General features: G+C 50.1%; 2 protein-coding genes across 5 annotated transcripts in view; one reads left to right on the forward strand and one right to left on the reverse strand.

The window, feature by feature from the left end:
- Positions 1-379: 379 nt before the first annotated feature.
- On the reverse strand, positions 380-24,001 carry LRRC75B (leucine rich repeat containing 75B). 2 transcript variants are annotated; one of them, XR_007629252.1, is made up of 5 exons: positions 23,732-24,001; positions 18,991-19,119; positions 16,268-16,380; positions 4,669-5,884; positions 380-555 (listed from the first exon to the last, which is right to left on the reverse strand). XR_007629252.1 is itself a non-coding variant. In XM_050318122.1 (4 exons), the coding sequence occupies exons 1-4, from the start codon at positions 23,987-23,989 to the stop codon at positions 5,362-5,364; spliced, it is 1,023 nt and encodes a 340-aa protein (XP_050174079.1). In that variant the 5' UTR covers positions 23,990-24,001; the 3' UTR covers positions 4,218-5,361. The 2 variants fall into 2 exon arrangements, 1 of the variants encoding a protein (XP_050174079.1); XM_050318122.1 differs by lacking the exon at positions 380-555 and having other exon boundaries at positions 4,218-5,884.
- GGT1 (gamma-glutamyltransferase 1) overlaps positions 7,022-25,464 on the forward strand; it is a 56,016-nt gene continuing 37,573 nt past the window's right edge. Inside the window, exons 1-2 of one of the 3 annotated variants that reach the window (XM_050318115.1) lie at positions 7,022-7,110; positions 21,646-21,710. The gene's annotated coding sequence lies outside the window, so the exon portion shown is untranslated. Of the gene's footprint in view, positions 7,111-9,281; positions 9,334-21,645; positions 21,711-25,464 lie in introns of those variants that run through there. The other 2 variants (XM_050318118.1, XM_050318119.1) reach the window with 2 other exon arrangements.

Consider the following 25,464-nt stretch of genomic DNA (forward strand, 5'->3'; position numbering starts at 1 on the left):
CAGAGCGCCTGGCCCAGGGTGGCAAAATGGCGTCTCTCCTGAGGGATGGCCAAGGTTGGTGGTCAGGGATTTCATTTGTCTGGCTTGGCCTAATGTCTGCGTAGTGAGGGGCAGCAGGAAGGGCAGGTAGGGGCCAGGCATTGCCTTGCCCTGCTTTAAAGAGTGTCCTTCGCATGTTGCCATAAGGAAGTCTCTTTTGCAGCCTTCCAAAACCAGCCAAAATCAGGAAAAAGTGAGTGCCGCCAGTTCAGATGCAACTGTGGGAGCTAAACCATATTGATCAGGGACAGCAACAGCACAGGCATTACTGATGCAAACCCCAAAATGGCCAATGGCTCCCGCTGTTCTCGTGCTGTGTTAGCAGGAGGTTTGGGAGCTGCCAGTGACACTGTAAAACACTCCAGGTCATACTGGAACTGAGGGATGGGCCAGTCCGAGCTGAGATCCAGGCAAGGGGACCTGGAGGCACTTTGGGCTCCTGTCTCTGAGTATCTTGTTACATGTCAAAGTTGTTCCTTTGGTGCCCTTCATTTTGCTCTCTTTCACTTGCAGTTTCTGAAAAACACAAATCCCAAAGAACTGTTGGTAGAATGAGCAGTTTGGTTCTGACTTACTCAGTTTTTCAGTTGCAGCAGAGTTCAAAGGTGCATACGTCAAACTGTTGGCTCTGCAAACCAAAAGATTTCAGGGGATCAAGAGCAAAGCTCCCCTCAGAAGTCTGACATGAAGACCCAAAGGCAGCTGCTGCTCCTCTCTGGGAAAGGGCCTTTTTCTCCCTTTTCTGTGCCATATTTGTGCTGGTTGAGACCCCATGTTCTTCAGGGGAGTTACACAGATTGAAGAAGGCTCATGTAGTTTTTGATAGCTTTCCAAATGCTTCCCATCATTGTATCCAACATGGGGCAGATTGAAACAAAAATGGGCTGGGAGGAATAGCCCTCCCAGAAGCGGAGGAACTGGCTGATCAGTAAGCAGGGAAGTCTCTCTCCTCCACCCTTGTGACACACCCTGCATGCAAGCAGAATGACCCTGATGGTGTAGAAGGAAATGTGTTTTTGTGGTTCCCTTGCTTTTGAGGCCAGTTTGGAGGCAGCAGGGGGAGTGCCCAGCTTTGGGAAAAGGAGTAAATGAACGTGGAAGAAAAGCTGGCTTTCCTCTGAGCTCTTCTGCTGCTGAGGAAGAGTTCCTGTGTGGTTGTTGTGTTTTGTGGCTATTCTGGTTTTGAATCAGCATCACTGAACTGGAATACTCTCAACTCTGAGAGGAACAGAAGGGTTTCACAATCAAGTACTTGGTGTCTCAAAGCAGAATCAAGATGTGGTCATGGCTTCCCAGAGCTCTGGCCTCAGCTAAGAGTGTTCCGGCCTATTCTGTTTTGTGCACTACCTCTTGGCAGCCTTAAGCCAGCTACTGTATCTATTCTGAGAGCACTCAAATGCCAGTAAACTGCAAAACAGATTCTCTTGTCCATGGATAATGGTCCCCAACTGTGCAGTGCTGGGATAAGTGGGCTTCCTGCCAGCTGCCCTTGAAGGCTCCTACACCTGCTGCACTGTCAGGGTGCTGTAGTGGCAAGAATTTGTACTGAGACATCATTGCCTCTTCTGGGCTGTGAAACATCATGTGGTGCGGGACAGAGTGATCTCTAAAGGCAATGTTTAATCCCCTCTTGTTTGTTTTCTTAAGATGAAACAATTTATATTTTTGACATCTTTGTCAGCAGCTGTCCACTAAGGAGCCTGTCAGACTGCCCCAAACAGTGCAAACTCCTTTATCTTCCAAGTGCTTGTGATGAATTTTTAGTTGATAAAAGAGCCTTGGCAGTGCAGAAGAGAAAGGCCTTGACAGGTTTTGAAGTGTGTGAAATAAAAAATAGATCAGACAAGCCTGTGCTTCCAGCTGCTTTTTGCATCCTTACCTCAAGAAAATAATTACTAGTTATTCAGACTGGAATGAGGGAGGCTTGTGGCAGCCTCAGTGCTCAGCATATTACCACCTGGAGCATGCCAGGGTGCTTACCTGGGGTTTGTGGTCAGAGGCTGAGGTAAAATACAGGATGGAGGAGTGAGGAAGGTGTTGTCCAGTTAGGTAGGGAGGGAGCTTTTCTGTTGGAGTAACTGGAAGTGTCTGTGCTGTTCCTTCTTCCCTCTGCTCTTTGGCACCAATGACCTCATTAGCTGTGTGTGCAGCCCCTGTGGCTGGGCTTTGCAGGCTGGTTCTCCTGGAGCTCTCTGCCTCCCTGAGCCCACACAGCTGCAGCTGACAGTGCTCACCAGCAGCTTCAAGGGAGATGCTTTGTGCCTGCTGACCTCTCCTTCCAGCAGACTGCTTTTGGAAGGTGTGCTTAAACATCTCACAATAGTGAGACTGGTCCCCTGGTGGGAGGTCAGGGGTAAGGAAGGGACTGTGAAATTACCTGTGCAGCTGCAGCTTCCTCCCTGCTCCGTGACACAGGTCCCATCACAGGCTGACCATCTGCATCTGCATGGAGAGGGAGGCTGGGAAAAATGAAAAGGATGGAGGGAGCCTGGTATGTGAGTCTTGATACTGAGGGCTGTGTGTGGCTTTACGCAGCTGAGGTTACAACCCTACACCAGCAGGTACATACTGAGGAGAGTATTCAGTAGGGCAGAGATCCATCTCCTGCTGTGTTACGCAGCAGGAGACACAGGCTCACTGTAGACAGGCATCCCCTGGTTTAGGAGCATAACTAAGCTGGTCCCTCAGTAGGGAGACGTGAATAAGCTGCTCATCCCTTTAATCCCCTTTGAGAGCCCTGAGCTTTCTCACTCAGTGCAAGGAAAAGCTCATTTGGGTTGTACCATCCTCTCTGGTTTGTGAACTCAGCTTTTATGAAAATTGTGGATTTGGGGCCTCCAGGCCTGTTCCTTGAGCATACACCTCATCTGTGGGGGGACACCAGGGAACTTCCCAGCTCTGGAGCTGGATGCACACCAGTGCTCCCCGAGCCCTTCACCTGTCAGTAGGGTCAGGAGCTGGCAGGGAACAGGGTGTGCTGGGATTGCACCTCCACAGCTGAGTTACAGCCCATCGGAGTTCATCCAAGAAGCAGTGGCAGTCTCCTAGGCCAGGACCTCATGATTTGCATTTGCATGTATTTATTCACAACCAGCTCTCCATGGGGAGGTTTCTATGGCAAAGGCACCAAAAGCATATGGAGGAATAAACACAGATCCCACAGCTGCTCAGCTGAACCAGGCTGTTTCAAGCCATGCTTTGTCTCCAGCTCCTGGAGTTGCCAGTGATTAGCACAGAATTCCCCTGCAAGGGGCTGGATGTCTCATCCTTGTCCTGCTGGGTAGCACAGCTCAGACCAAAGCAGGGCTGGAAAGAGGCTGCACAGATCCTCCCTGGGACTTGGCCAGGAGCTCTGCAGGGAAGAGCTGTTAGTGGTGTGCTGCACACTGGGGGTCTTGCCTCATTTTGCAGGGGTGCCACTGTTTTGGAAAAGCTGTGAAGGTGCCTTGATACAGAGCCCTAGGGACACACTGCTCAGAGCTAAAGACCAAATGCTCAGCACCCCTTTTCCTTCTTTCTAGGTATGCACTGGCTCACCAGGCAGCTCCAAGCCTTCATTTAAATGCTTTGTGTCCGAGTTTTCTTCTTGGCACAGAGCAGAGTGCTGCTATGCTTAGACTGTAAGAGTTTAAGCAGATCTTGCTGACATTTGAGATGCTTTTCATTTTTGCTAAAAGGTATTTTGGAAGGAAAAGAAGAAAAAATTAATACCATCTCTTCCACAGCAGGGGAGGAAACTGAGGGCTGAGCCTGGGGTGTGATGGTAAATGGAGTTACATCCAGCTGGGGCCGGTCACTAGTGGTGTTCTCCAGGGCTCAGGGCTGGGGCCAGTCCTGTTTAATGTCTTTATTGATTATCTGGATGAGGGGATCGAGGGCACCCCAGGAATTTCACAGATGACACTAAGTTGGGTGGAAATGTTGATCTGCTGGAGGGCAGGAAGGCTCAGCAGAGGGATCTGGACCAGCCCCTTGCGGCACGAAGGGTGGCAGCCTACCACAAATGAACACCCATGTTTCTCTTTCCTTAAAGGAATGAACCACTCTCACCAACACGAATGGTACCTGATCCTCTCCCACACTGCTCAGGCACTGCACGAGGACTCCTGGACCATATTCTTGCAGTGCCTGGGCTGCTGGCTCAATTTGTGAACAACCCAGGTACTCAGACTCTGAAGTGCTTCACGCTCATGTCCAAGAGAACTCTTTATTATGTTTACATAGAGCATGAGCAACATCGAAAACACTAGAAATACTGCATCAGTGGTTTGGTTTTTGGACAGCATTGGAAATGGCGATGCAGCTGCTCACGTCATGTCTGTGTTACGAGGTATGCAATATGCCACGAGGAGCCAAAGCTTTGAGCTTTCCTTTGGGAAGTGCCCATTTCTGGCACATTCACTGCTTGCTCCTCTAGTGCCACAGTTAGGTGCTTAGCTTGTCAGCTTTCCCTCAATTTCACTTGGAAGTTGTAATTATAGTACCTTGGAGCTTGTAATTTTAGTACAAAAGCACAGTTTTTGAAACCAATCCTACTAAATCCACAAGACCGTTCTCCCTCCCTCTCCTCCCCCCTCCTCCCATCCCATCCCAACTCATCCCATCCCCCATGCTCCCACCAACACATACCTTCTTCCCCTCCCTCTCACCCCGGTCACACAGCAAATATCCTGATGCTGCAGTTCCAAGCCATGTGTCCGCCCCAGCCTATGTGATCCAATGGTCTCTGACCAGGTCCCTTTGTTCAGACCTTCATACAAAACACACAATAGGAAAAAAACAAAACAAAAGGAGCCAGACACAAGAGGGAGACACACTGCCGGGCTCCAGCTCTGGTCTCTTCAACTAAGCTCCACAGCAGATAGACTCTTGGGGTACCTCCTTCCACACTCAAGGCTGCAGGTCCCAAGGTTTCCAAGGTGCATAGGAAAAGGAAGAAAGGAAGTAAACTACAAGCCTGTTTCTGTTTTAGGTTCCCCCCCATCCCTTTCCCTCAACCCAATGGCTGCTGGAGGATATTCTTGACTCCGACAGGTCTTTTCCCGTCTTCCAGTGAGACCCTGCCTGGGGACCAGGTTCACTGTAAGTCACTGGTTCCTCTCTGGAACGTGGGCGATGGGTTTGGCAGCGAGGGGAGGGAGCGGAGCACGTTGTGGGGGGATGACAGGCTTTTATCTCACAGTAGGTTGGGGGGGAGACGTCAGGGAAGGCGAGAGAAAAAGAGCCAAAGGAAGCCGGTTAAGCTGGCCTTCTGCTTGATGTTTGTACTCGAAACTTCTCCTTGGGGTGGCTTCAGTGTGCCAGCGCCGGCCTGTTGTTCAGTCACCTCTCGCAGCCCTGCTGAGAAAAAGCACGTGGCGGGGTGCTTCCGGCTGCTTCATCCTCTGGCTGGCTGCCCTCGTGCCCGCCGGCGATCTCAGAGTCGCAGTCAAGCGCCTCATAGATGGTAGGCAGCGTGGTCTGCTGGCTGAGCCGCTTGCGCAGGCCCACGAGCAGCGGCTGCGGCATGGAGGAGACGTCCACGTTGTTGCCGAGGTCAACCCAGGCCAGGCAAGGGAACTTGTTCATGTCCTTCATGGCGTCAGTCAGCTCCTTCATGGTCGCCCGTGTCAGCCGGTTGCCGTTGAGGGAGAGGTGGGTGAGCTTGGGCAGCGCCCAGAGGAAGGGCAGCAGCAGGCGCACCATGTCATCGTTGAGCTCGGTGAAGCTCAGGTCCACGGAGGTGAGGTGGTCCCCGTTGTTCTGCAGGTAGTAGGCCATGCGGTGGACATCCCGCATGGTCAGGGGGATCCCCGACAAATCCATGGAGTCCTGGCTCACCTTCTTCTGCAGGCTGGTCTTCAGGCTGATTAAGGAAAAGGGGAGAGATATCATTGAGGGGAGCACTCCCATCCATCTCACCCAAGAGACAGAGCGCTTGTGACAGGGGAGGACTCATTAACAACAGGGGCTAGAACGTTAAGCAAAGGGTTAATAGACCTTATAGGGGAAAAAAGCATTTGCACCATACCTCAGGGCAGGCTGTCCTGGGGCTTTCCTGTGTATTCTCAGCACCTACACATGAATTTTGCCAGATCTGGCTAAACACAGGATGCTAAAGTGTCTTCCACCAGCAGATTTCAGAGGGTTTGTCTGTATGTGTGTGTACAGACGCTCATGCATAGAAAGCAGAAATAACCAAGGCAAGCAAACTTTCAAAGTGCACTGGTTTGCACTGTGTGGGGGCTGTTTGTGAACCACCTCTCCAGGTGAATGCCCAGGTCTGCTGCAAACAGACTGTGCTGCAGAGGAGAACAGTGTTAAATGGCTGCAAAATGGATATTTTACCAGGAAAACAACCAATAGGCAAACTGCACTTCAGGAGTGGATTTACTGCATGTCCCTTTAAGCCTTCACAACCAGCACTTAGTCAGTAAGCAGCACCAGTGGCTGCCTATTTGGGTCTCTGTGGTCAGCAGATCATCTGGGATCTGCTGCAGCTGTGAGGAGGCGGGGAGGGCATAAGGGTGCTCAGAGATGGCTTCAGCCATTTCTTTTGCTGTCTGCCTGGCAAGCGGAGAGAGAAGGAGGTAGGCAAGCTGTACAGCAGGCAAAGCTGTGTTATGGGGCTGTTGGGTATACAAAGAAAGTGGGGTGTGGAGTGTTATGATGGACTGTGGGTTTGTGAGAGTGCTGTGAGAAGTGGAAGCTGTGGGGCTATAGGAGCTGGTGGGGATACTTTGCAAAACTGAGTAGAAAGTGTGTGTTGGTGTAACATAGGAAAACCTATCCCCTTAGTGTAAATTATGTAAGTCTTGCTGCTCTTTCAGACACATCTAGCTCTAAGGACATTGGAGCCCTAGCAGGACCCCCAGTCGTGTGCTCAGGGTGTCTGTAAGTGCCTTGTTGAGCTTGGGAGGATCAGGGTGGGTTAAGAATTAACCACGACTTCGAAGGTCCCCACTCTTCCTATCTGGCTCTCTGTAGTGTCCTGCACTCCTGTGGCACAGCCAGTCCCTGAAAGCAATGGGTACATGGGGACATGCAATTTCCTCGGAGGAGGCTGCAGCACCGCAGGAGCTCCCGTGCCAGGTGAGAATGTCCCTACAAGCCTTAGGACTGCCAGGCTCTTCTGTAGCTGTGGAGAGGATGTGACGCTGCCTCTACAGCTTTGCTTGACACATGCAGTTCATGGCATCCTGGAAATTTCAGTCCTTAATAATCCCCTCTGAGCATGTGTTAACATGCATCAGGACAGGCAACAGCCCTTTGTGGACACATTCAACACCGGCAAACCTGTAGCTGTGCTTCGTGGTAGGAGTGTGAGATGGAAGGACCTCATGGCCTGCACTGACAATTCTTAAGCCCACAAATTCCTGCTCTGGGTTTAGCAGCACTTTACCCAGGCTACTTCTATGTGCCCTTGTGTTTCCCATGGGAATTCACTGTGCCAGGCTGAGGCTGTATCTGCAAGCATGCATTCGAACTAATGAGCTCTCATGGTAGAGAGGTATGAATAACAGCATGGATTAGATTGTATTCAGACCCTAAAGTATTGTAAGTAAAATGTATTACTTACTAAATACTTACACTTTAGATGACTCACACTGCTCCTCGGTGGATCACAAGAGGGGTAAGGGGAGCAGTGCTTATCTGTACTGTCAAACAGCAGAGACTGATGTCCTGGGGAACTGGTCTGAAAGCACACAAAGGAGGTCTCCACAGGGCCTCCACTTGAAGATGGTATTTGATATCTCTCCAATATCAGGGCCCCAGAAATGAGATTGAATTAATCCATCATGTTTCTTGTAGCAGTGGTGCAGTTCTTTTAGCTGCTGCAGTAGCAGTTGTGAACTGTGCATGCTGTGGTCTAGGTGGCACCGGCAGTCCCTTTTCCTACAAATCCAAGGGATCCTTGAGATCAGCTCAGGCTGCCTGGGAGCTGCATTTCTTTTAACTCTCCGGAAAAACAATGTGTGGTTTTTTGGTATAATTCGTCACCAACCACTGGCAGTGGTGAAGCATAATCTACCACAAAAGAGGGTTCAACTTGTATGAAGTCTGTCAGGGACCAGCCTCAAAGCTAGAAGAATCTCAAGATTATCCCTTTAGCTGTGTTTTAACTGGGTGTTCAATATGGAGTACTTTTTGTTCTGGCAAAACCAAGCATCAAATGCACAGTGAAGGTATGCATTCATACTGGTCAGCTTAAGCTGGAAGAAATGGAACTTCTGTGAACCTGAGTGCACGGTGGAAACTGTCCCCTATATCTATAAGGGGCTGGTGCAAGAGATACAGAAGCCTTCTCTGGCCTCTATGGATTTAGAATAAGACTTTGTGGGGCTGTGGGGGAATAAAGGATAAACAAGCATAGAAGCAAGACTGTAACTACTTCGGCACCTGTTTTGTGGAAATGCAGCTGGTGATTCCTGGAAATTTTCTTCCTGAGTGCTGTCAAGCCATGGCAGATTCTGGGGGGTGGGGGACACAGAAAGGAGACACAAGCATAGGGACACCTTCCCCAGCCCCAAGCCTTGTCTCAGTCTGTGCAAAGCCTCCTCAGACCTTCCTTTCTGTAAAGCTACAAGGCACAAGCCCAGTTTGGTCTGGGGATGGGAACCAGGCTGGAGTGGGGACCACTGGAGGGCACGTCTGAGCCGGCACCGCTCCTGCTGCCGGCCCTCAGCATTCAGGTGCCGTTTTTCCTGCCGTGTCTGCAGCAGCAGCTTTCTTAACAGGGGGCAGGTCTGAACGGCTCTTGGGGTCCCCTTTAGAGTGACTTGGCTCTGAGTGCAGACAGTGATAAGTGAGGGGAAATGTCTGAAAGACAAAAGCAATGTGCTGTCTGTCTCCGCCTGTTAAGCCTCCCCTCCTGTTGACTGCTGTGCAGGGACTGCAGTAATAAGTCACGGATCATACTCTGACCGGAGCAGGTACCTTCTGCTGCTCTCCCCAGCAACGAGCCAATACCCCAAGGAGGCTTTAATCGAGCAGACAAATTATCTTCCTATAATTGATTCTGCAGACTGGACTGCTCCTGGCTGAATGTGCTTAAACCCTCCTGTCCTGTGCCAGAGCCCGCCCTCCCTTCTTTGCTGGCTTGTTTTTCTTTCCTTTCCTGTGTTTTTGCTGCTTCCTTTTGCCCTCATTCCTGTACCTGCCAGGGTGACTCTGGGCCTCCTGTCCCAACACTGTGGGCTCCTCCTGTGCTTAAATTGTTCTCTTGCCTATAAAAATGCCTCTTGTAGGGATGATGTGTCTGTAGGAGCCTCGTCCTGGTGGACATAAGCCCCTGTGCTGCAGCCAGGCTCTCTGGTAAGTGCTGAAGCATGAGATCCGACACCCCACGCATGCTGGGAACCCTGGCAGCCTCCTCCTCACCTCCTTGGTGTTTCTGTGCAGCTCCAAGAGGTGCAGCTAAATACCATCCCTAGGAAGAACACAGGACAGCTGGCCACTCCTCCTCTATTGCTTTAGAGGTAAATGTACTTGCTGACAGAAAAGGGTCAGGGAGATGTGGGTAGATGCTCTACTCTGAATTATCTGATACTTGTTTTGGTTGTGTTTTTTTTGGTTTTTTTTTTTGTGCTCTTTTAAGCTCTGCTTCTCAGGGAGTGTGAGGGGGTGGGGGGCAGGATACGCAGGACACCGAGCTCTCAGTCGCTTGTGCAGCAGCTGAGAAAATGCTAGGCTTATTTCCAGAGAAATGGGTCATCTATTATCCCCTAATTTCTGCAAGTGAAATAGGCTTAAAGATTGCTTCAGCTGCAGAAGGTTTTTTTCCTTTGTGTGAGACACAACAGCTACTTAGAAACGTGGCTCTTGATGCCCGTGGGACTTGTGGATAGAGGGCTGCAGAAACACTGGGGGCTGGATTAACCTAATGCTACCACAACTGGTGCTCTGGGCAGATTTATAATTGGTGGGATTTGCATCTAACAAGGATCTGGACTCTGGATTCAGGGAAGCAGACTGTGTTTGTATTATCTGCAGCAAACTTAGAGAGGAAACAAACCCCCACTCCCTCAGATGCTGGAAAAATGGCTGCAAGTGAGAAATTCTGTGAAACTTTGAGCAAGAAACAAGGGCAATCAGCAGTCCATCCCCTACTGCCTGCCTGGGGATGCAGCACCCAGCGAGGAAAGGTGCTGGCCCAGACTCCTGTTTATAAGGAATCAACACCCTGCTTGCAACCCTTGTCCAGCCCTGCTGAGGGATGAGAACACTTGGAGGTACATCTCCCTGTTTCGCTCATGTGAAAGAAGTTCTTACTTCCATTGTTCCCAACTCCCCTCTTAGGGTCAGGGCAGTCTTCCTTCCACCCTCACAGCCAATCATCCATTCCCTAGGTGCCAACTCTACTCTTCAGTGGGCATTAGCCAGCAGTCCCCTGGCCACGTGAGATCCACCCAGGATCAGTCCAGACAGACCAGGGGCCTGAGGGACCTGCAGGTGTCAGAAGAAACCCCCTCTCTCTCAGTGACAAGTGTGGGCTGGGAAACCATCTTGTGCCTCCCCAGCTTTATTTTGGGATAAAAATCTTCTCCCTCCTGGGAACTCAGCTAGTACAGGCAAATTCAGAGTATCTTGAGATGGAAAAATTAGGAGACCTGAAATTAATTCCTAGTTATTTGTCTCCAGGACCTGTCCCAAGGGAACTAACCCTTAGGCCAACTTCCAGGTCCTTCTTTGAGTCCATGAAGCTGCAGGCTCAGCACATTTTTTTTATTAGCACTGAATCCCTTCATTTTCTTGCTCATCAGCTAAATTCTTTGGTGGCTGCAGGGAAGAGGTGTAATGGCTCTTGAGTGTTGCCCTGTTGGGACTTGCAGCAGTCACAGCAGTGTTTCTGGCCTGTTGTTAGCTTTGTGGGGTTTGGAGGAGCTCGTTCAGCCCAGGAACATTCAGGTTCCTGGAGTCCCAGCCTCACTTCCTTGGCTCCATGCTACAGAGAGAGACTGGGAGGAGACAGTAAGAGTCAGACAGGATTTCGGCAATGAGGGATGCCCACCACTCCTTGCCTGTTTCTCTGGAGAATTACCAGCTTTCTCCCCCTCCTTTTATTTTTACATTTAATTTGTCTCCAAATGTAGAACTTTCCCGATGCCAGAAACTCCCATTACTGTGCATCCCCTCTGTCATTAACAGGCACTGCCACTGGTGGCTAACTAGCAATGAGTCAGGTATCTCTTGGCTGCTCTTCCTTGCACAGAACCTTCTGACAGGCATGTCTGGATGGCTTCCCTGCTTTCAGCAGTGATTTAGGGGATGGATTCTGAGCTTTTTAATTGCCTACTTAGCATAATCTGCTTGCTTTGCTTCCCTGTGGCACAGGGTGCTGCTGTGCAGGGCTGGCTTGAGCTGCCTCTAGTGCAACATGAAAAAGGAAAGAGAAGCCTCAAAAGTACAAACTGCCCCAACCCGAGCTGATCTGAGGCTGGGTCTGACACCATGTGAAGATGGAGGCAGTGCACAAATAGGCCAGTTCCATGAGAAGTCTCTTAGTCAAGTCTCCATCCTCGTGCCCAAGCTCTTTTGACCAACTGTGGGGAGAAAAGGGAATGCAAAGGTAGCCTTTCTCCTACCCCCCTCCCTCTGCACCTAGGGTGGGACCTGGACATCTGTAGGTGTTGATGCAGCTGAGTGCACTTCCTCCTCCTGGCTCTGCTTTCATCTTCACTTTGTCCTTGAAGGTGTGTTCAGGAGAGCTGGGAACCCTTGGCCTTCCCTGTGCTGCCACTTGATCCATCCAAGACCTCAGGTTGTTTCCCTTCATTATTTAGGCCTATCCTAGCAAAGCAGGGAATAATGCTGCCTTCTCACTGTAAATATCATGTATCAGCCTATGTCCTTGCCAGACCTTCAACTGTGTCAGAGTCACAAAGGCACAAGGTCTCTGCTGATGGCTTTTAACTACCATCTGCCACCCAGCCTCTGTTATTTCACTCACTGTCTCTATCAAAGTGTCCTGCTTCTCCTGCCTGCCGGTCTTGGCCTTTTTCTTCTGACTCTTAACAAGGCAGTGTCAAGCTGCTGGATGACCCTTTCTGCCACCTCTGACAGCCTTTCCAAATGCATCTGCCTCTTGATGCTGCTAGAAACCCTCACCATGGGTAGTGCTTGGGATGCTCTGCACCGTAAGAAGAGGGCACAATTCCTGCCTCTCTCCACAACTCATCCACCAGCTCGTGTCTGTCCAGCTGACATCTCTGTGAGCAGCAGCTTATTGAAAACATTGTGTGGGGCACTTCTTGTACTCCCATATGGCTATTACCATATGGCTTTAGTTAACTGACTGGTATTCTCTAACTTGGCTTCCTTTTGCTAAAGCAGGAATGATGGTGCCTATTTACCCTGTTGCATAAGGGTGACATGAAACTGTAGTTAATATTCACCTCATGCCATTTGAAGGCTGGGATCTCATCTGCCAGAGCTGTCAGCTACAGCCCTAAGTGATGTTTTCAAGGAAAAAAAAAAAAGATCCAAAGCCCTTTAGGGCTGTTTCCTTGAAGTCCTTTAGACACAAGTGCTTTCATTGCATTTTAAAAGCGCATTTAATGCTGCAGTGTCTGGGCAATGCACGTCAATACCAGAAATGGAGCAGTAAGCCCGGAAGGGATACTCAGTTCTCCACCCAGTTTTGAATTAGCCATGATGAAATTCACTCAGATGAGCAAAGTAAAACTGTGGTGAGACTTGTGAAAAGGAAAACCCATATGCATGTGGTTTGGGAGTTAACTCCATACACACAACTGCCTTTGCTCCTCCAGAACCAGTCACTGTGTGAAAAATCTGTTTGTTTTTTTTCCCCCTGTGTCAGGAACCCCCTGATTGTAAAGCTCTATTTACTGCCTGCCTGTTTTGGGGATCCAGGTTTGATTGATCCTTTACACTATGGAAAGGAAATAGTTACACTGAAGTAGCCAGCTCTGGGGATGATGCAAGTGGAAGATACATTAAGGTTTCCTGACATGGCTTTGCCAAGACAGCTCAGTTGTAATCCACAGCTTCCTGATCGCAGACTAGGCTGAGATCCAGCTCTCCAGACAAAGCCTGTCTTCACCTGATACCCTTCTCTCTGAACTGTTCTGGCTCTCAAAAAGTAATACACCCTCTGGGTACAGCCCTATTCTGGAGGCAGATGGTGATAGTTTTCCTAAATTCAGCATTAAAAGAGGCCCCAAGACTTCTGAAAAGAAGAATTAATAATATCTAAAAATTCTGCACCTGTCAAAATGCCACAGATGTGATGCTGATAACCTAAAAAGCCTACGTCTGTGTGGTGGAGCATTTCTGAATCTTTACACTATAAACATCAATTTAATGAGAAAGTGAAGCTGGAGTTATACAACATTCTAGGATGTATTCAGCTCGTTGAGTGGGAGTAATCTATACAACTGTAAAACGGTGCTAAAACTGAATTCCCATTAGGATATAAGGGACTGAAAACTGTGCAGTAAAGTTATGCTGGTCCCTGCTGCAGAAATCTTACCCTCCAGCTTTTGAATTTTTAATTTTAAAACTCCCAGAGTAAATCCCCGAGAGCTCACCTTCCCAGTTTGGTTAGGCAGTCAACCCAAGCAGGGTCAGGGCCAGTGGGGTGCAGGCTGCTGGCTGGAAGCTGCAGACCCAAGATAGGATTTTGCAGGAAAGGAGAACTGAGCCCCTTCCTTTCAGTGTGGCAAACTTGTCTGAGTATCACCTGGGCAGCTAAAATAGTGTCTTTGGGTGACTGCACAGCTGGGACACTGCCAACCCTTCACTGTACAAGGCAGGCAGGCACTGTCAGGAACCCACAGGCACGGATGCAGAGGGCAGACTGCCTCTCAGCTTCACCTTGGCAGTTCAGTCAAGCACAGAAACAAGACACAGCCTGGGCTGGATCTCTCCTGCTCACTCCAGCTGCTGTTCCACTGAGTACACTGAGCCAAAATAGGCTTTGTCCTTCCACATTTCTGTATGGGGTCTGCCTGTGTATCAAAACAGCAGTGCTTGAAGAAATGTATCTTATCCTTTTTGCCCTATCAGTTCATGGATGGCTCCGCTTTGTACCTGCTGGGTGCGGGTCCCACTGAGAGTAGCTGGTAGATGTAGATCGGGGAGTGCCATCAGTCTGTGTGTGACCCGCTGTTTGGCAGTGGGGAGAAACACCTGATTTGTGATCTGACTCCAGTACTGCAGGTCCTTTCAATCTCTCATGCCACATCTCCATAATAGCCCAAATGTAATTAAAACCTGGCAGATGCTCCAAGCTCTCTGTATGGTTGGGCTTGTTAATTATCTCCTGGATCCATCTAACATGCTGCCAGAAAGCAGGAATCGCATTTCGGCAGAGAAAAAGGGAGTCCTGCATCAGCTCTGTGAAAACCAGATGCCAAAGCCCAGGAGACTGCAAAAGTGAGAGAATTCATTTCCTGAATGTGGTCTCCATGCACAGGTTCCTCTCTGCTGTCCCTAAACCCCACTAGATTTTAGACGTTCCTTCAAAGCATTGCTGCTACCCCATGCTCTTTACAGGACCTCAGTGGCAGGAAGGGTACCAAGCCAAGGGATTTGAAATGGACATTAATAGTAAAATACTCCCACTAGCAGAGAGAGAGAAGTGGAGAATTTGGATCATGTAAAAACAGCCTGGCTGAACAAACTTAGGCCCTGGTATCTCCAAATGAAGCAGCTATTTCTTGCCTTCCTGCTACTGACAACACCCGTTTTCTTGCAGCAGCTTTGGATGCCAACTCTGCAGGCGTCTTTTGCTGCAAACTGCAAACCACTTCATCTCCAGACTTAAAAGAGGAAGCTCTCCTGTTAAATATTTAATCAAAATTATTTTGTGCCTTATGTAACACCGTGTAACTGGGCCTGGTTTCCAGGTAAGGCCACCCATTTTAGACCTATATTTCCCTCCATCGCACATTGCCTCGTTGCCCTCTCCCTGCTTGTGCTCACAGATGTTCTGTACCTGGCCTAGACTTTGGGTCTGACCCTTCCATGTGGGATCTGGGTTCATGGGACCCAGAGCTCTTCCTCTGGCCACAGACCTCCTCTCTGTTGTTGGCAAGTGATGAGTTTGCAGCAGTTTGCAGTTCCTCTGGAACCTTAGTCTTGTTCTGTGCTGTGGTTCCCACCTGCAAAGCAGCAAAAGCAGTCCTGGCCTGTGGGGTGCTGGGAAGGAGAGCAGTCGGAGTGCTCAGATTTGGTGGCAAAGTGGGGCTACAGGCATGAGAGATGGGCTGGAAATCATGATATTAGGGATTTTATTCCTTAAGATGTACTGGGGATCTGCCTCTGAGTCAGAATGAAAGGTATGATGGAAATGTCAATTCCCATGGGAGATTTTAAGTTGCTGGCACACACATCAAAGACTAAAAGTCTCAGAAAAGCCCAAGGCCTTTCTCAGAGTGCTGCTGATTTTGCATTTCTTTTTATCCAATCCTGCATTTATTCCTGTGAAACTAATGGGGCTGACATGGGCTCTTTTCTTAGTCGCTTTTCTGTCTTCTCTTCGGCATTGGTGATCTGCGTCATAAGAACAGGATTTGCTCAAAGAAAATGAGGAGAGAAGGTGGGGATTGCTCTTTATCTGGTTAGAAAAGCTAGCAAGTGTCAAGGAGGGAACAAGTGTAGGTGTGTGAATACATTTCTAGTAGTGGAAAGCAGCTGTCATCCAGTACCTGTCAGTGGCCAACATGCTCCGAGTTGCGCTGCCTTTGCATGAGGTCCAGCACCATCTCCAGGCCCTCTCTGGGTGCTGGCAGAGAACTGGGAGCTGAGAAGGATGGTCACATCTCTGCCAGCCACCCCAAAGTGGTTCCTGCTGAATGGTGTGATCAGGTTATGGCAGTGCCTTATAATGGGGCACCTTTTGCACCGGCAGGGAAGTTTTACTGGTATAAACAAGGACAGAGTGGGATGCAGAGCTCAGCTTGGCATGTGGGTGTATCCAAAAGGCTGCCAACTCTGGGGCCAAACACCCTGCAGGAGGGTTGTCTGTGCTGTGCAATCTGTGGGATTGAGTTCAGTGTGCTTTGGAGAGGGGGAGGAACTGTAAGACTACACAAAAAGGAGTAAAAGGCAAACCAGATCAAGGAGAGGGGGATTGGGGCTGACCCTGCTGGGGTTTTGTAAGAGACTGCACAGCAACTGCTGTGCACAGTTTTCAGTCCTGCCCTTCTCTGAGAAGGCACTCTGGGATGGTACAACACAGTTTTTCGAGGTAGATCCCCCAGCCTGTCCCTGCCAGGCTCCTTACCATGCTTGGGACTTCCTGCGGGGCATGCCGTGCCGGTGCCATTTCGAGTGGGGTGTTAGGTGGTAAATCAGCTGCCTGCAGATCCTGTCTGAGGATTTCCAGGGGTCATATTCCTGAAAGCAAAGGGACACCTTAGACTCTGCCCACACCATAGCAGTATATGAGGCAAGGGGGAGGGACGAGGAAGATGGGAAAGGAGGAAAGATGGTAGTGAAGTGCAGGCATGTATATAAGGGAGGAGATGAAGAGGAAGAGAGGATGAAAGAGGAATGGTGAGAAGGCCTGAGAGGCCTCTGCCACATGTTAATTCAGTAACTGGCACCCTTGCCCCATGCCCAAGGTGCTTCTTGCTGGGAGAGATGCTCCTCCTGCAGCAGTACCCTGACTCTGTGCCCTGTTTGGGAAATGTCGCCCTAGTTCATCTTACTTCCTTGCAGTCCATTCTGCTCCTGGACATTTGAGTATGGGAGCTTCCCAGTGCCAGTAGTTCCCTCCAGCCCCTGAAGTAACTTGCCAGGAAAAGATGGCACTAAGACAGTTGGTGTTTATTTTTGCATGTGTTCTCTAATGCAGTGACTTTGAACAGAATCCCTTCCTCCAGCGAAGCAGAATGGCAAATGGCAGCTTGCCAAAGGCTGGAACTTCTGCCCTCTCTACCATATTTTCCAAATGCTGACAGACACTTGCATTCCCATTCCTCAGCCCTCCAGCAATGGTGCAACATGTGCATTTAGGGATTTGACAGGTAAACACATAGTAAAGCTGTCAGGGGATACAGTGATTTATTCTTTAGTGAGTGGTTTAAGAGCTGTGCTGTGGGCCAACAGCTGCACTGTGACTTCCCTCAGCAGTCACTGAATCAGCTCAACCCTCACGGGATGCGCTGCCAGCGTGTGGCAGTTCTGCTGTGCCAATGGAGAGGGATCCCAGCCTTAGTGCTCAGCTGAGCACCCCCTGACTCCTATCCCAGCCCCCCTAGGAACCCACAGGGACTAGCCCATGCTCTTGGGATAGGTGCCTTCTTCTAGCCTGGTACTGTGCTGGCAAGGCTGAGCTGGCACTCTGCTGTCACCTACAGCAGCAAACCTTTCCAAGTGGGGGCACGTGCACACCAGGCTTCAGCACAGCAGCTGGCACAATGCTCTGCGAGCGACTCTTGGCTCACACAACTGAGAATTACCCTCCTGTTCTCTCCCGTGTCCTCACTGATTTAATTTCCACTGACAGACTGGGAATTGCACTCAGCCTGCTCGCCTGTAATGCAGTTACACCCACCAGATGCTCAGCCAGGGTCGGAGACGGGACATGGTCTGATAGTGTGTGTTCTGGGAAGGGTGCTGTAGGTACTGAATCTCTCCAGCCACTGAGTTAAGCTCCTGTTGGCTTTGAGGGGCAGCTCAGGTGCTCGACATCTTCCTTAGGAATGGTGAAAATAATATCTATGTGGTGGTACGTGCATCAGAGCAGATAAGCATGTGCATCTATAAGGCATGAAATGAGAGGGGGGTATTATGCAGGTGTATAAAAATTGTAGTGTGTTATCTACTCAGCAGCCGGATGAGCAGGGTAACATCCCCTCCTGCTGCCTGCCCTGAGGGGCACTGCACAGCATGGGGTTGAAGATGGTCTGGGAGAGCAGCTGGAGATGAGGTCAAATGAAGTATGATTAAAGAGGAACTAGTGCTGCAACCCACCCCCTTCCTTTAGATCCTTATAGAATTTGCACAGAGATTACACTTGAAAAGATTTTTTTTTTTTTTCAGGCTGCGATGCAGCCCAATAATGATGATTAAACTTTGGCTAAATGTAGTTTGTCTATTGAGACCTGACTGGTTAATTGTTATCAGTGAGCCACAGGAGACACAGAACAAGGTTAGAAATGCCACTAATCTACACCAGGCATTCAGTGTATTCCCTGGGGTGCTGCTGCTTGCTCTGAGCTGTGTGTACTTAATATCTCTCTTTGACTAAAGAAATTTACTCTATTGCTCTCCTTATAAAACAAACATGACACTTGCCAAGCCTGATGAGCAAATGGATACGTTGCAAATTCAAGTGTTCGTGGTGGCAAAGGGTAACAGAAATAGGTGCTGGTGTTGCAGTGGGACTGTGGCATCTGTGATGTTTGTCTGTGCTCAGCCTTGCTTTCCTGTCTCTGCTCTCCTCATTCTCTGAAGGGAAGTGCTAGGGCAGTGCAGGGATAATGTGCATGTAACACATTTACTTCTTGAACCCTGAGTTGCAATATATTCCTACAGCACTATTCTTTACTGGGAGATCTGGGAGGTTATGGGGGGAAGTAATACTGGGTTAGGGTAGTTACATATGGCAAAGGGCCTGGGAAGAGAGAGGTTGTTTTCCTGCAGAGGTCTCTGCTCTCCTCTGCAGCCCCATAAGCCCCCCATAAGCTCTTGCTGCTTTGAACCCCTGTGATACCAGTGAATATGGCACTGTACCCTGTCACCAAGTTTTATGGGCACAAAAAGTAATTTCCCGATTTCTGTGCACAAAACCAACCCCTCCTTCAGCTGCACTCATGTGCTGAGAAATTTTAGCTAATTTCTACAGAAATATGTCCCACAATCTACATGCTGCCAATCCCAGGGCATACACTGGATGTTTCTGCAGGATTGCAGGGCACCACCCAGCACCAGCCACCTCATCAGGGCTCTCTGCATCAGTGCTACATCACAAAGCATTCACTGAGCTGAGGGAACACTCACCTTTTTGGGACACTGCAGATCTCTAGCGAGGCTCATCAGCAAGTCATGGGAGATGGGATCCACCAAGTTGAGGAAAGTTGCATTTTTGTAGAGCACCTCATTGAGGAATGTTCCTTCCAGTCCCAGGTCCTATAAGAAAAACAGACAGTCCAATCCATGGGCTTCCTCAGAGCTATAACCATGAGGTGTTTTGAAACTAGAAGGTAAATCTGATGAGGTGCCAGCTGGATGCTCAGTACAGGAAGTTATCCAAAAGAGGGGAAGCTGCTGTGTCTTACCCAGCATTTCAGTGCTGGGGGATGCAGACAGATAATGAGATGCAGTGATAATATGAGCTAGTCAGCCTAAGGGCTGAGCACCTTCTTTCTACCTATCACAGGAAGGTGAGAACTCATCATTTTCAGGCTGGCTGGAGCCCAGAGAGAATTAGTTTTAGAGAAACACAGCTTTGTCAGCCTCAATGTGTGAATCTACTGAAGAAGCCAAGCAGGAAGGGTGGCTCTAAAGTTGTTTCTTCAATCTCAGGTTTGATTCTTCCAGAAAAACTTTCTCAGGTATTTAGATGCTGCCATTACACCCTGGTGGTGGCTGGCTGAGCAGAAGTCCTGCCCATCCCTATGAGTTTAGCTGTGCTCTGAATTTCTCAGTAAGCACTAAGCACTGGCAGCATTTGTCTTTTGGGTGTAATGGTACATTTACAGGTGGCTTTACACCACAGTCAGAGGGACTCACTCCTCTTCCCACCTTCCCCGATGTGAGTTAAGGGAACATCTGTGGTCCATGCAACTTATCTGCCTGGACCAGGGTACAGGACACCTTTGGACATGCTGGAAAAAACCTCAGCAGCTTTAGGAACAAAAAGCCTCCCCAGGAGTCAGATGGGTGATACTGCAAGGAACTAAGCTGTTTCTTGCTAAGAGGAAAGCCAAGAGTTAATATGTGACACAGTTATTACAATCAAGAGGTACCAAAGTGGTGAAAAACAAAAAAAAGTCCATGAAAAAGAGATCATGTACTCACACAAAAATCACAGGGGCAGAAATACCTTAAGAGTAGAAATGTAGAACAAGAAAAACCTCCCTAATAGGGATGGTGCTGGGTTTGATTCCATTGACAAGGAGGGCTCAGCTGAGGGAGGAAACAAGTCTTCTCCCCATTCTGTATGCTGCTGACAGGAGAAATGAATAAGCAAATGGGTGCCCCATATGTTCGCACTGCTCTACTGAGCGTGTGCTTCAGGCACCACCCAGTGACTGAGAGCTAAAAAAAAAAGGAGAGAGAAGGGGGAAAAAGCTGGATGTATGCACATACATCACCAACAGGGATGGAGCCGTGGCTGGCAGAGGTGTGGGATCTTAATCTCTAAGCACCAATATAAGATAGTGGTGTATCCTGCTCTGGATATGCTTGGATTGAGCAGAAAGAACAATACCAGAGATATCCTAGTTACAGATCTGGTGGAGAAAGGGACAACGAATCAAATGCTTTACAGCCCCATCACTGTGTGTATACAGATGACACCCATAAGCAAGCAAGGAAGCCAAGCAGTGGATCAGTCCTGAAGGACAGACAGACACAGCTGGATACGGGCCAGGAGCGTACCAAGGCATCATGCCAGTGTCTCCCTTAACCATAAGGCTTCAGGGAAATGGAGCCTCCTACGCCAAGTGTAATATGCACAGATGAAGAAATCTGCCGTGAGGATGGCATGGCTGGGCATGCAGCAGTGGATGTCAGACAAGTAATTAAAGTCCCCCAGTTGGAGCTATACCATTAAGATGAATCTGCATTCCCATTATAAATCCTGCCTGCGAGGGTTTTGTAAGTAATATAGCTGCAAATATTCACTTCACATTGATATTCCATAAATTCTTAGCCCAGAGGCATTTTCTGGTTCATCTTACTTATTTCCCTTTCTCTCTCTCTCATTTCTCAGAAAATTTTGTACCACCTAAAGGGTGGCTGCTGACAGCAGAATATTAAAAGTCTTGCCAGTTCAGCTGGCTTAGTGCTGTTGTCTTAAAAATGACACTTGGTTATTGTCTCAGCACAGGGAAAATAGATTACACCAGACTTCTTGCTCGTGTAAGTCTGATGTCTCCCCTGGCTTCAGCTGAGTGATGCCCACTCAGATCAGCAGGAAAGCTGGTCTGGCTTCTGCAGGTGGGCATTCCTGAGGCTGATGACGTGCAACGGAGCTGTCCTAGTGTGGATGCACAAAGCACATGTACACCTGTGGTTTGCAGTTGTTCTCTGTGCAGTCTTCTAAAATGCTGGGTCTTGCATCTCCGTTAGTGGATCTGCTTCTGCCTGGCTTGCTTGTTTTACTTTATCACACCCTCTCAGCATCTTAGGAGTAGTCCACAGCCCTTTGGAGTCTGCAGAACCCAGGTCAAAAAACCACTGGGAGATACACCACATCTGCAGGGCTGGGCAAGCTGTGTGTCTGTGGGAGCTGCAGGAGGCACTTTGGGAGGCCGTGTCCTCTGGCCTGGCTGAGTGTGTCTGCTCACCCGAGCAGGCTGTGACTCTGGTACCACCATTTCCCTGCCCTCTCTAGGGTATTTGCACCCTGGCCCGAGGCACAGTGATGAGGTGTGGTGTTAAATATCCTCCCTGTCCACTAGAGTGAACAAGGTATCTCTCTTTTTACAGGTAACAAACAGACCTTTACCTGGGACACACTAATCCGTGACTCCCGAGAGCGTGCTGCTGCCAAGGTAAGGAAGGACATGCTGGGGACTAAGCTAAGGGGTGAATTTAGTCATGGAGTGAGGAAAATCTGTAAATGAGAAAAAAGGACTGATCATACTACTCTCTGAGGCTGACACTGGACATGGGAGGAGGACTGGTTGTCAGTACATGGCCCCAGACTGGATGATAGTTGTGCTCAGCTGTTGAAGGGGTTGGTACATGTTGGTGGTGTAGCCCTGTCTCTGAAACCTCTGAGCACTCAGTGAACTGAGGCTTTGGGGTGCTGCTGGATGGGTTCCTGTCTTACTTGGCGAGGAAGGTTCTGTTGTGACTACAGGAGGCACGTCCCACTGCTCTGTCATGAGCAGATGAACAGACAGCCACTGTTTTGACATGGACAGGCAGAGATAAGGACCAGGAATAATATGGGGAACTGGAAAGGCAAAATGTATGTGTTCAGGACATGGTAATTCTCAGCGCAGATGGGGGAAAGCCAAGTGTCTAACTGATCCTGAAAGGAGCTTAGAAATGACCCTCCATTCCATATGGCCCTGTGACTTAGCATTCAAGCCCTGGCTGTTCAGAGATGGACCTTCTGGAGATCTCCAAGGTCTGTGGAGGGTTTCAGTGTTTCAGTCCCAAGGAGAGGTGCTGAGCACTATAGAAAATGACATTCTGCAGTTCTGGCCTCTGGCATACCCTACAAAAGTCTGTTCATGTTACATTGCCACAGCCATGAAGTGAGTGGTTGCCTCTCTTTCTTCACAAGCTTCTTGTAACAGTGCCTTTCCAAAACTGCCTTTGAAATCTTATTCAGCCCTTGTCTGTCATACTGGTGCAAGCATAGAGGCTTTCTGCAGAGGGCTTATCTGTCTACACGTGTGGTAAGAAGAGTGTTTGTGGTGCTGATAAAAATCCTCATGTGAATGCTAAGGTAGTGGACAGGAAAAGCAGAGATGTAATTTTTGGTCCTGTAAATTCTTACTTGTGAGTATACAGCTCGCTGGCAGCCCAGGGCATTGACCACCATTGTTGGATGTGTTGTAAAACCCAGGGACATGCAGAACAGAGACAGGGCTGTTAATCAGCTCTCTGCAGCTGGTATGATGGCTGCAACAGCTTCCCAGAGAGCCAGTCCCTGCTCTACCAACTCACACCCAAAGGTTACTTGCTACTAAGATGAGCGATGTGTGTTCCCAAGATGAAGCAGATCATTGTCTAATGAAGCAACTTGATAAGCTAAGAACTGATAGTGTTTTATGTCCAAATCAGAAGTGGGATTTGTCTGTCCCCTGTGCTACCAATTTCAGAGTTGCCTGCACTTTGGGGCCGCTGAGTTTGCCTGGAAAGTGATGGTAGCAGTGAGCGATGGAGCAGATGGCTCTGTTCCAGCAGCAGGGCTCTGTCCTCAGCATCAGTTTGGCACCACACTGTCTGCACGCTGGCTTTTCTGTTCCTGAATGGCGGCAGACAGAAATATGCTCCCACTGATACACTGACCCCTTTACCTCTCTTCTCAGCCTAGACTGTCCCAGAGGTCCTCTCCAAAACCATTTTGGGTTCTGCCAAAGACAGATCTCAGTCAGCCTGGCTGGGTGGGCATAATGTGATGTGGTGGCAGTGGGACGGCAGTGGCTTTTTTTCTGGGGGGCATGACTCCCGAGCACACCCAGGGGCTGGCACGGAGGGGTGTGGATGGGGACAGCCCAGGCTCGGACACCCCTTTTTCTGCGTGCAGCCAGGTGCCCGTCGTCCAGGCTGGGGTTCGGGGAGGTGGAAGGAGCCGGGGGAGTGTCGCCTGCCGCGACAGGGACCGAGCGCGGCGGCTCCCGTCCCGCCGGGGCACGGAGCGGAGGAAGGCAGCACAAAGAGCCCGGCTCGCCCCGCCAAGGGGGGCTGCAAACCCCCGCCGCCAAGAAGGGAGCTCGTAAACCGCGGCTCCCTCCCTGCTGCGGCCCCCGGCCCCGCACCGCCCTTTGTGCCTGCCCTGCCCTGCCCTGCCCCGATCCGCCCCGCTGCCCCGGGCCCGCATCCCCGCAGCAGGTACCTTCCTCAGCAGCCGGAGGATGTGCACGGCGTGCTCCCGCTTGTGCTCCCGGATGGTGGCCTGGATCTCCCGCAGCCACCCCACCCGCCGCACGTAGGGCGCGGGCGAGGCTTTCCGCAGCACCCCGGGCAGCTTCTGCGGGTGGAGGAGCAGCGAGGAGAGGTGGAAGTCGCCCCGGCCGCCCTCCAGCCTGCCGGGGCAGGGCTCCTCGCCGCTCTCCTCCTCCAGGCTGCTCTGCCGGCTCAGCCGGGAGCCCATGGCCGCGCTCCGGCCGCGCCGCCGCCGCCGCCGCGCTCGGACCGGGCGGGCACCGGGCTGCGGGCCGGGGGAGGCGCCGGGGAAGGCGGGGGGTCCGGGCTGCCCCGCCCGGCCGGCCCCGCCCCGGTCCCCTGCGCTCCCCCGCTGCTGGATCTCGGTGTTCCCGCAGAACAACACCCCGGGGCTCGGGTATTGCCGGGGTCCCTGCCCCAGCACCAGCCCCGCTGCCTCTGCTACCGGCGGCGCCTCCTCCTCCCGGGTTGGTTCTGCCGGGAGATGCTTGGTGGAGAAGACAAAGAGGGAAGCGGATGCTGCCGGGACCGCTCCTTCCATCCAGGCATTTTGGGGAGCCTTTTTTTTTTTATTATTATTCCTGGACAAACTCTTTGGCCACTGCAAAAGGTTGTCTAGATTAATAGTGGTTCAAAACACACCATCTGGCAGGGACTGCTTCTGTGGGCTGTGTTTTCTATCAGTCTGTTGTTGGACCCAGAGGAGGTGTTTTTACAAATCTAGAAAGTGGCGGGAATTCTGCCCATCACCCGTCATCTGCAACTGACAGTATGATGCTGGCACTGTTCCTTACCTGCTCTGGGTAGAAGTGTTTTCCTTGTATGCATTCTTCCCTCCTCCAGCAGTGCACAGCAAGTTTAGCACATACTTTTCCTCAGACAAAATCACTGGTAAAAAACAAAGCCTGGATCCCATCTCCAACCACTGAGACTTTGCAAGCAGCTCAGTCATGTTCTCAGTATAACCAGTGGCTCAGCCTGACCTACTTTGTGGAGCTGGAGCCATAAGCTTACTACTGTTCAGGACTAGCACCCCACTGAGGCCCGGGTGCCTGTGACAGACTGTGAGTCCTGCACACAGAGCAGGGGTGCCTGATAGCTGTAATGTGAGGGCAGGCAGCTGTAGGAACAGCCTGGGCTTCTCACTGCCTTGTGCATCCATTAGACAAGTATCACCTAATGCATTCAGAAGAATCTGTTGTTTTGGCCATTGGGTCCTCGCTTTGGGAGAATGGGGATGGCTGTGGCTATTTACTGTACAGAGACAGCAAGGATCATTTTCTTTCTGGACCTTTTTCCAAGGCATGAATGGGGATGGAGATGTGGGTGCTTTGCATCACTGCAGCCTCTTTCAAATACTTTATGGGTGACCTCAGTCTGGCTTGAAGAGATAGAGACAAAAAGGGGCTGGACTCTAAAGCAGCCTGGCTAATGCATTAATTTTGTCACAGTGTTTGCACAGCTCCCTAACCATGGTAGGCCAAATTCTGATGGCCCTCTCAGAATTTTACTCTGTGCTTTATCAGACAAAAGCCCTGACTGTTCATCTCCCTGTTAGTCCCCTCCCTTCTCTATCTAAGCACCTGCATGAGGGAAATTAGCATCAACAGATCTTGAGATATTGCTGAGGCCGACTCAAGCTAATCCCATTTGGAGGGAGTAGATGCTGAGTAAGGACTTCAG

Source organism: Myiozetetes cayanensis, unplaced genomic scaffold, assembly GCF_022539395.1.
Source record: "Myiozetetes cayanensis isolate MyiCay16 unplaced genomic scaffold, myiCay2020 scf21, whole genome shotgun sequence".
NCBI lineage: Eukaryota > Metazoa > Chordata > Aves > Passeriformes > Tyrannidae > Myiozetetes > Myiozetetes cayanensis.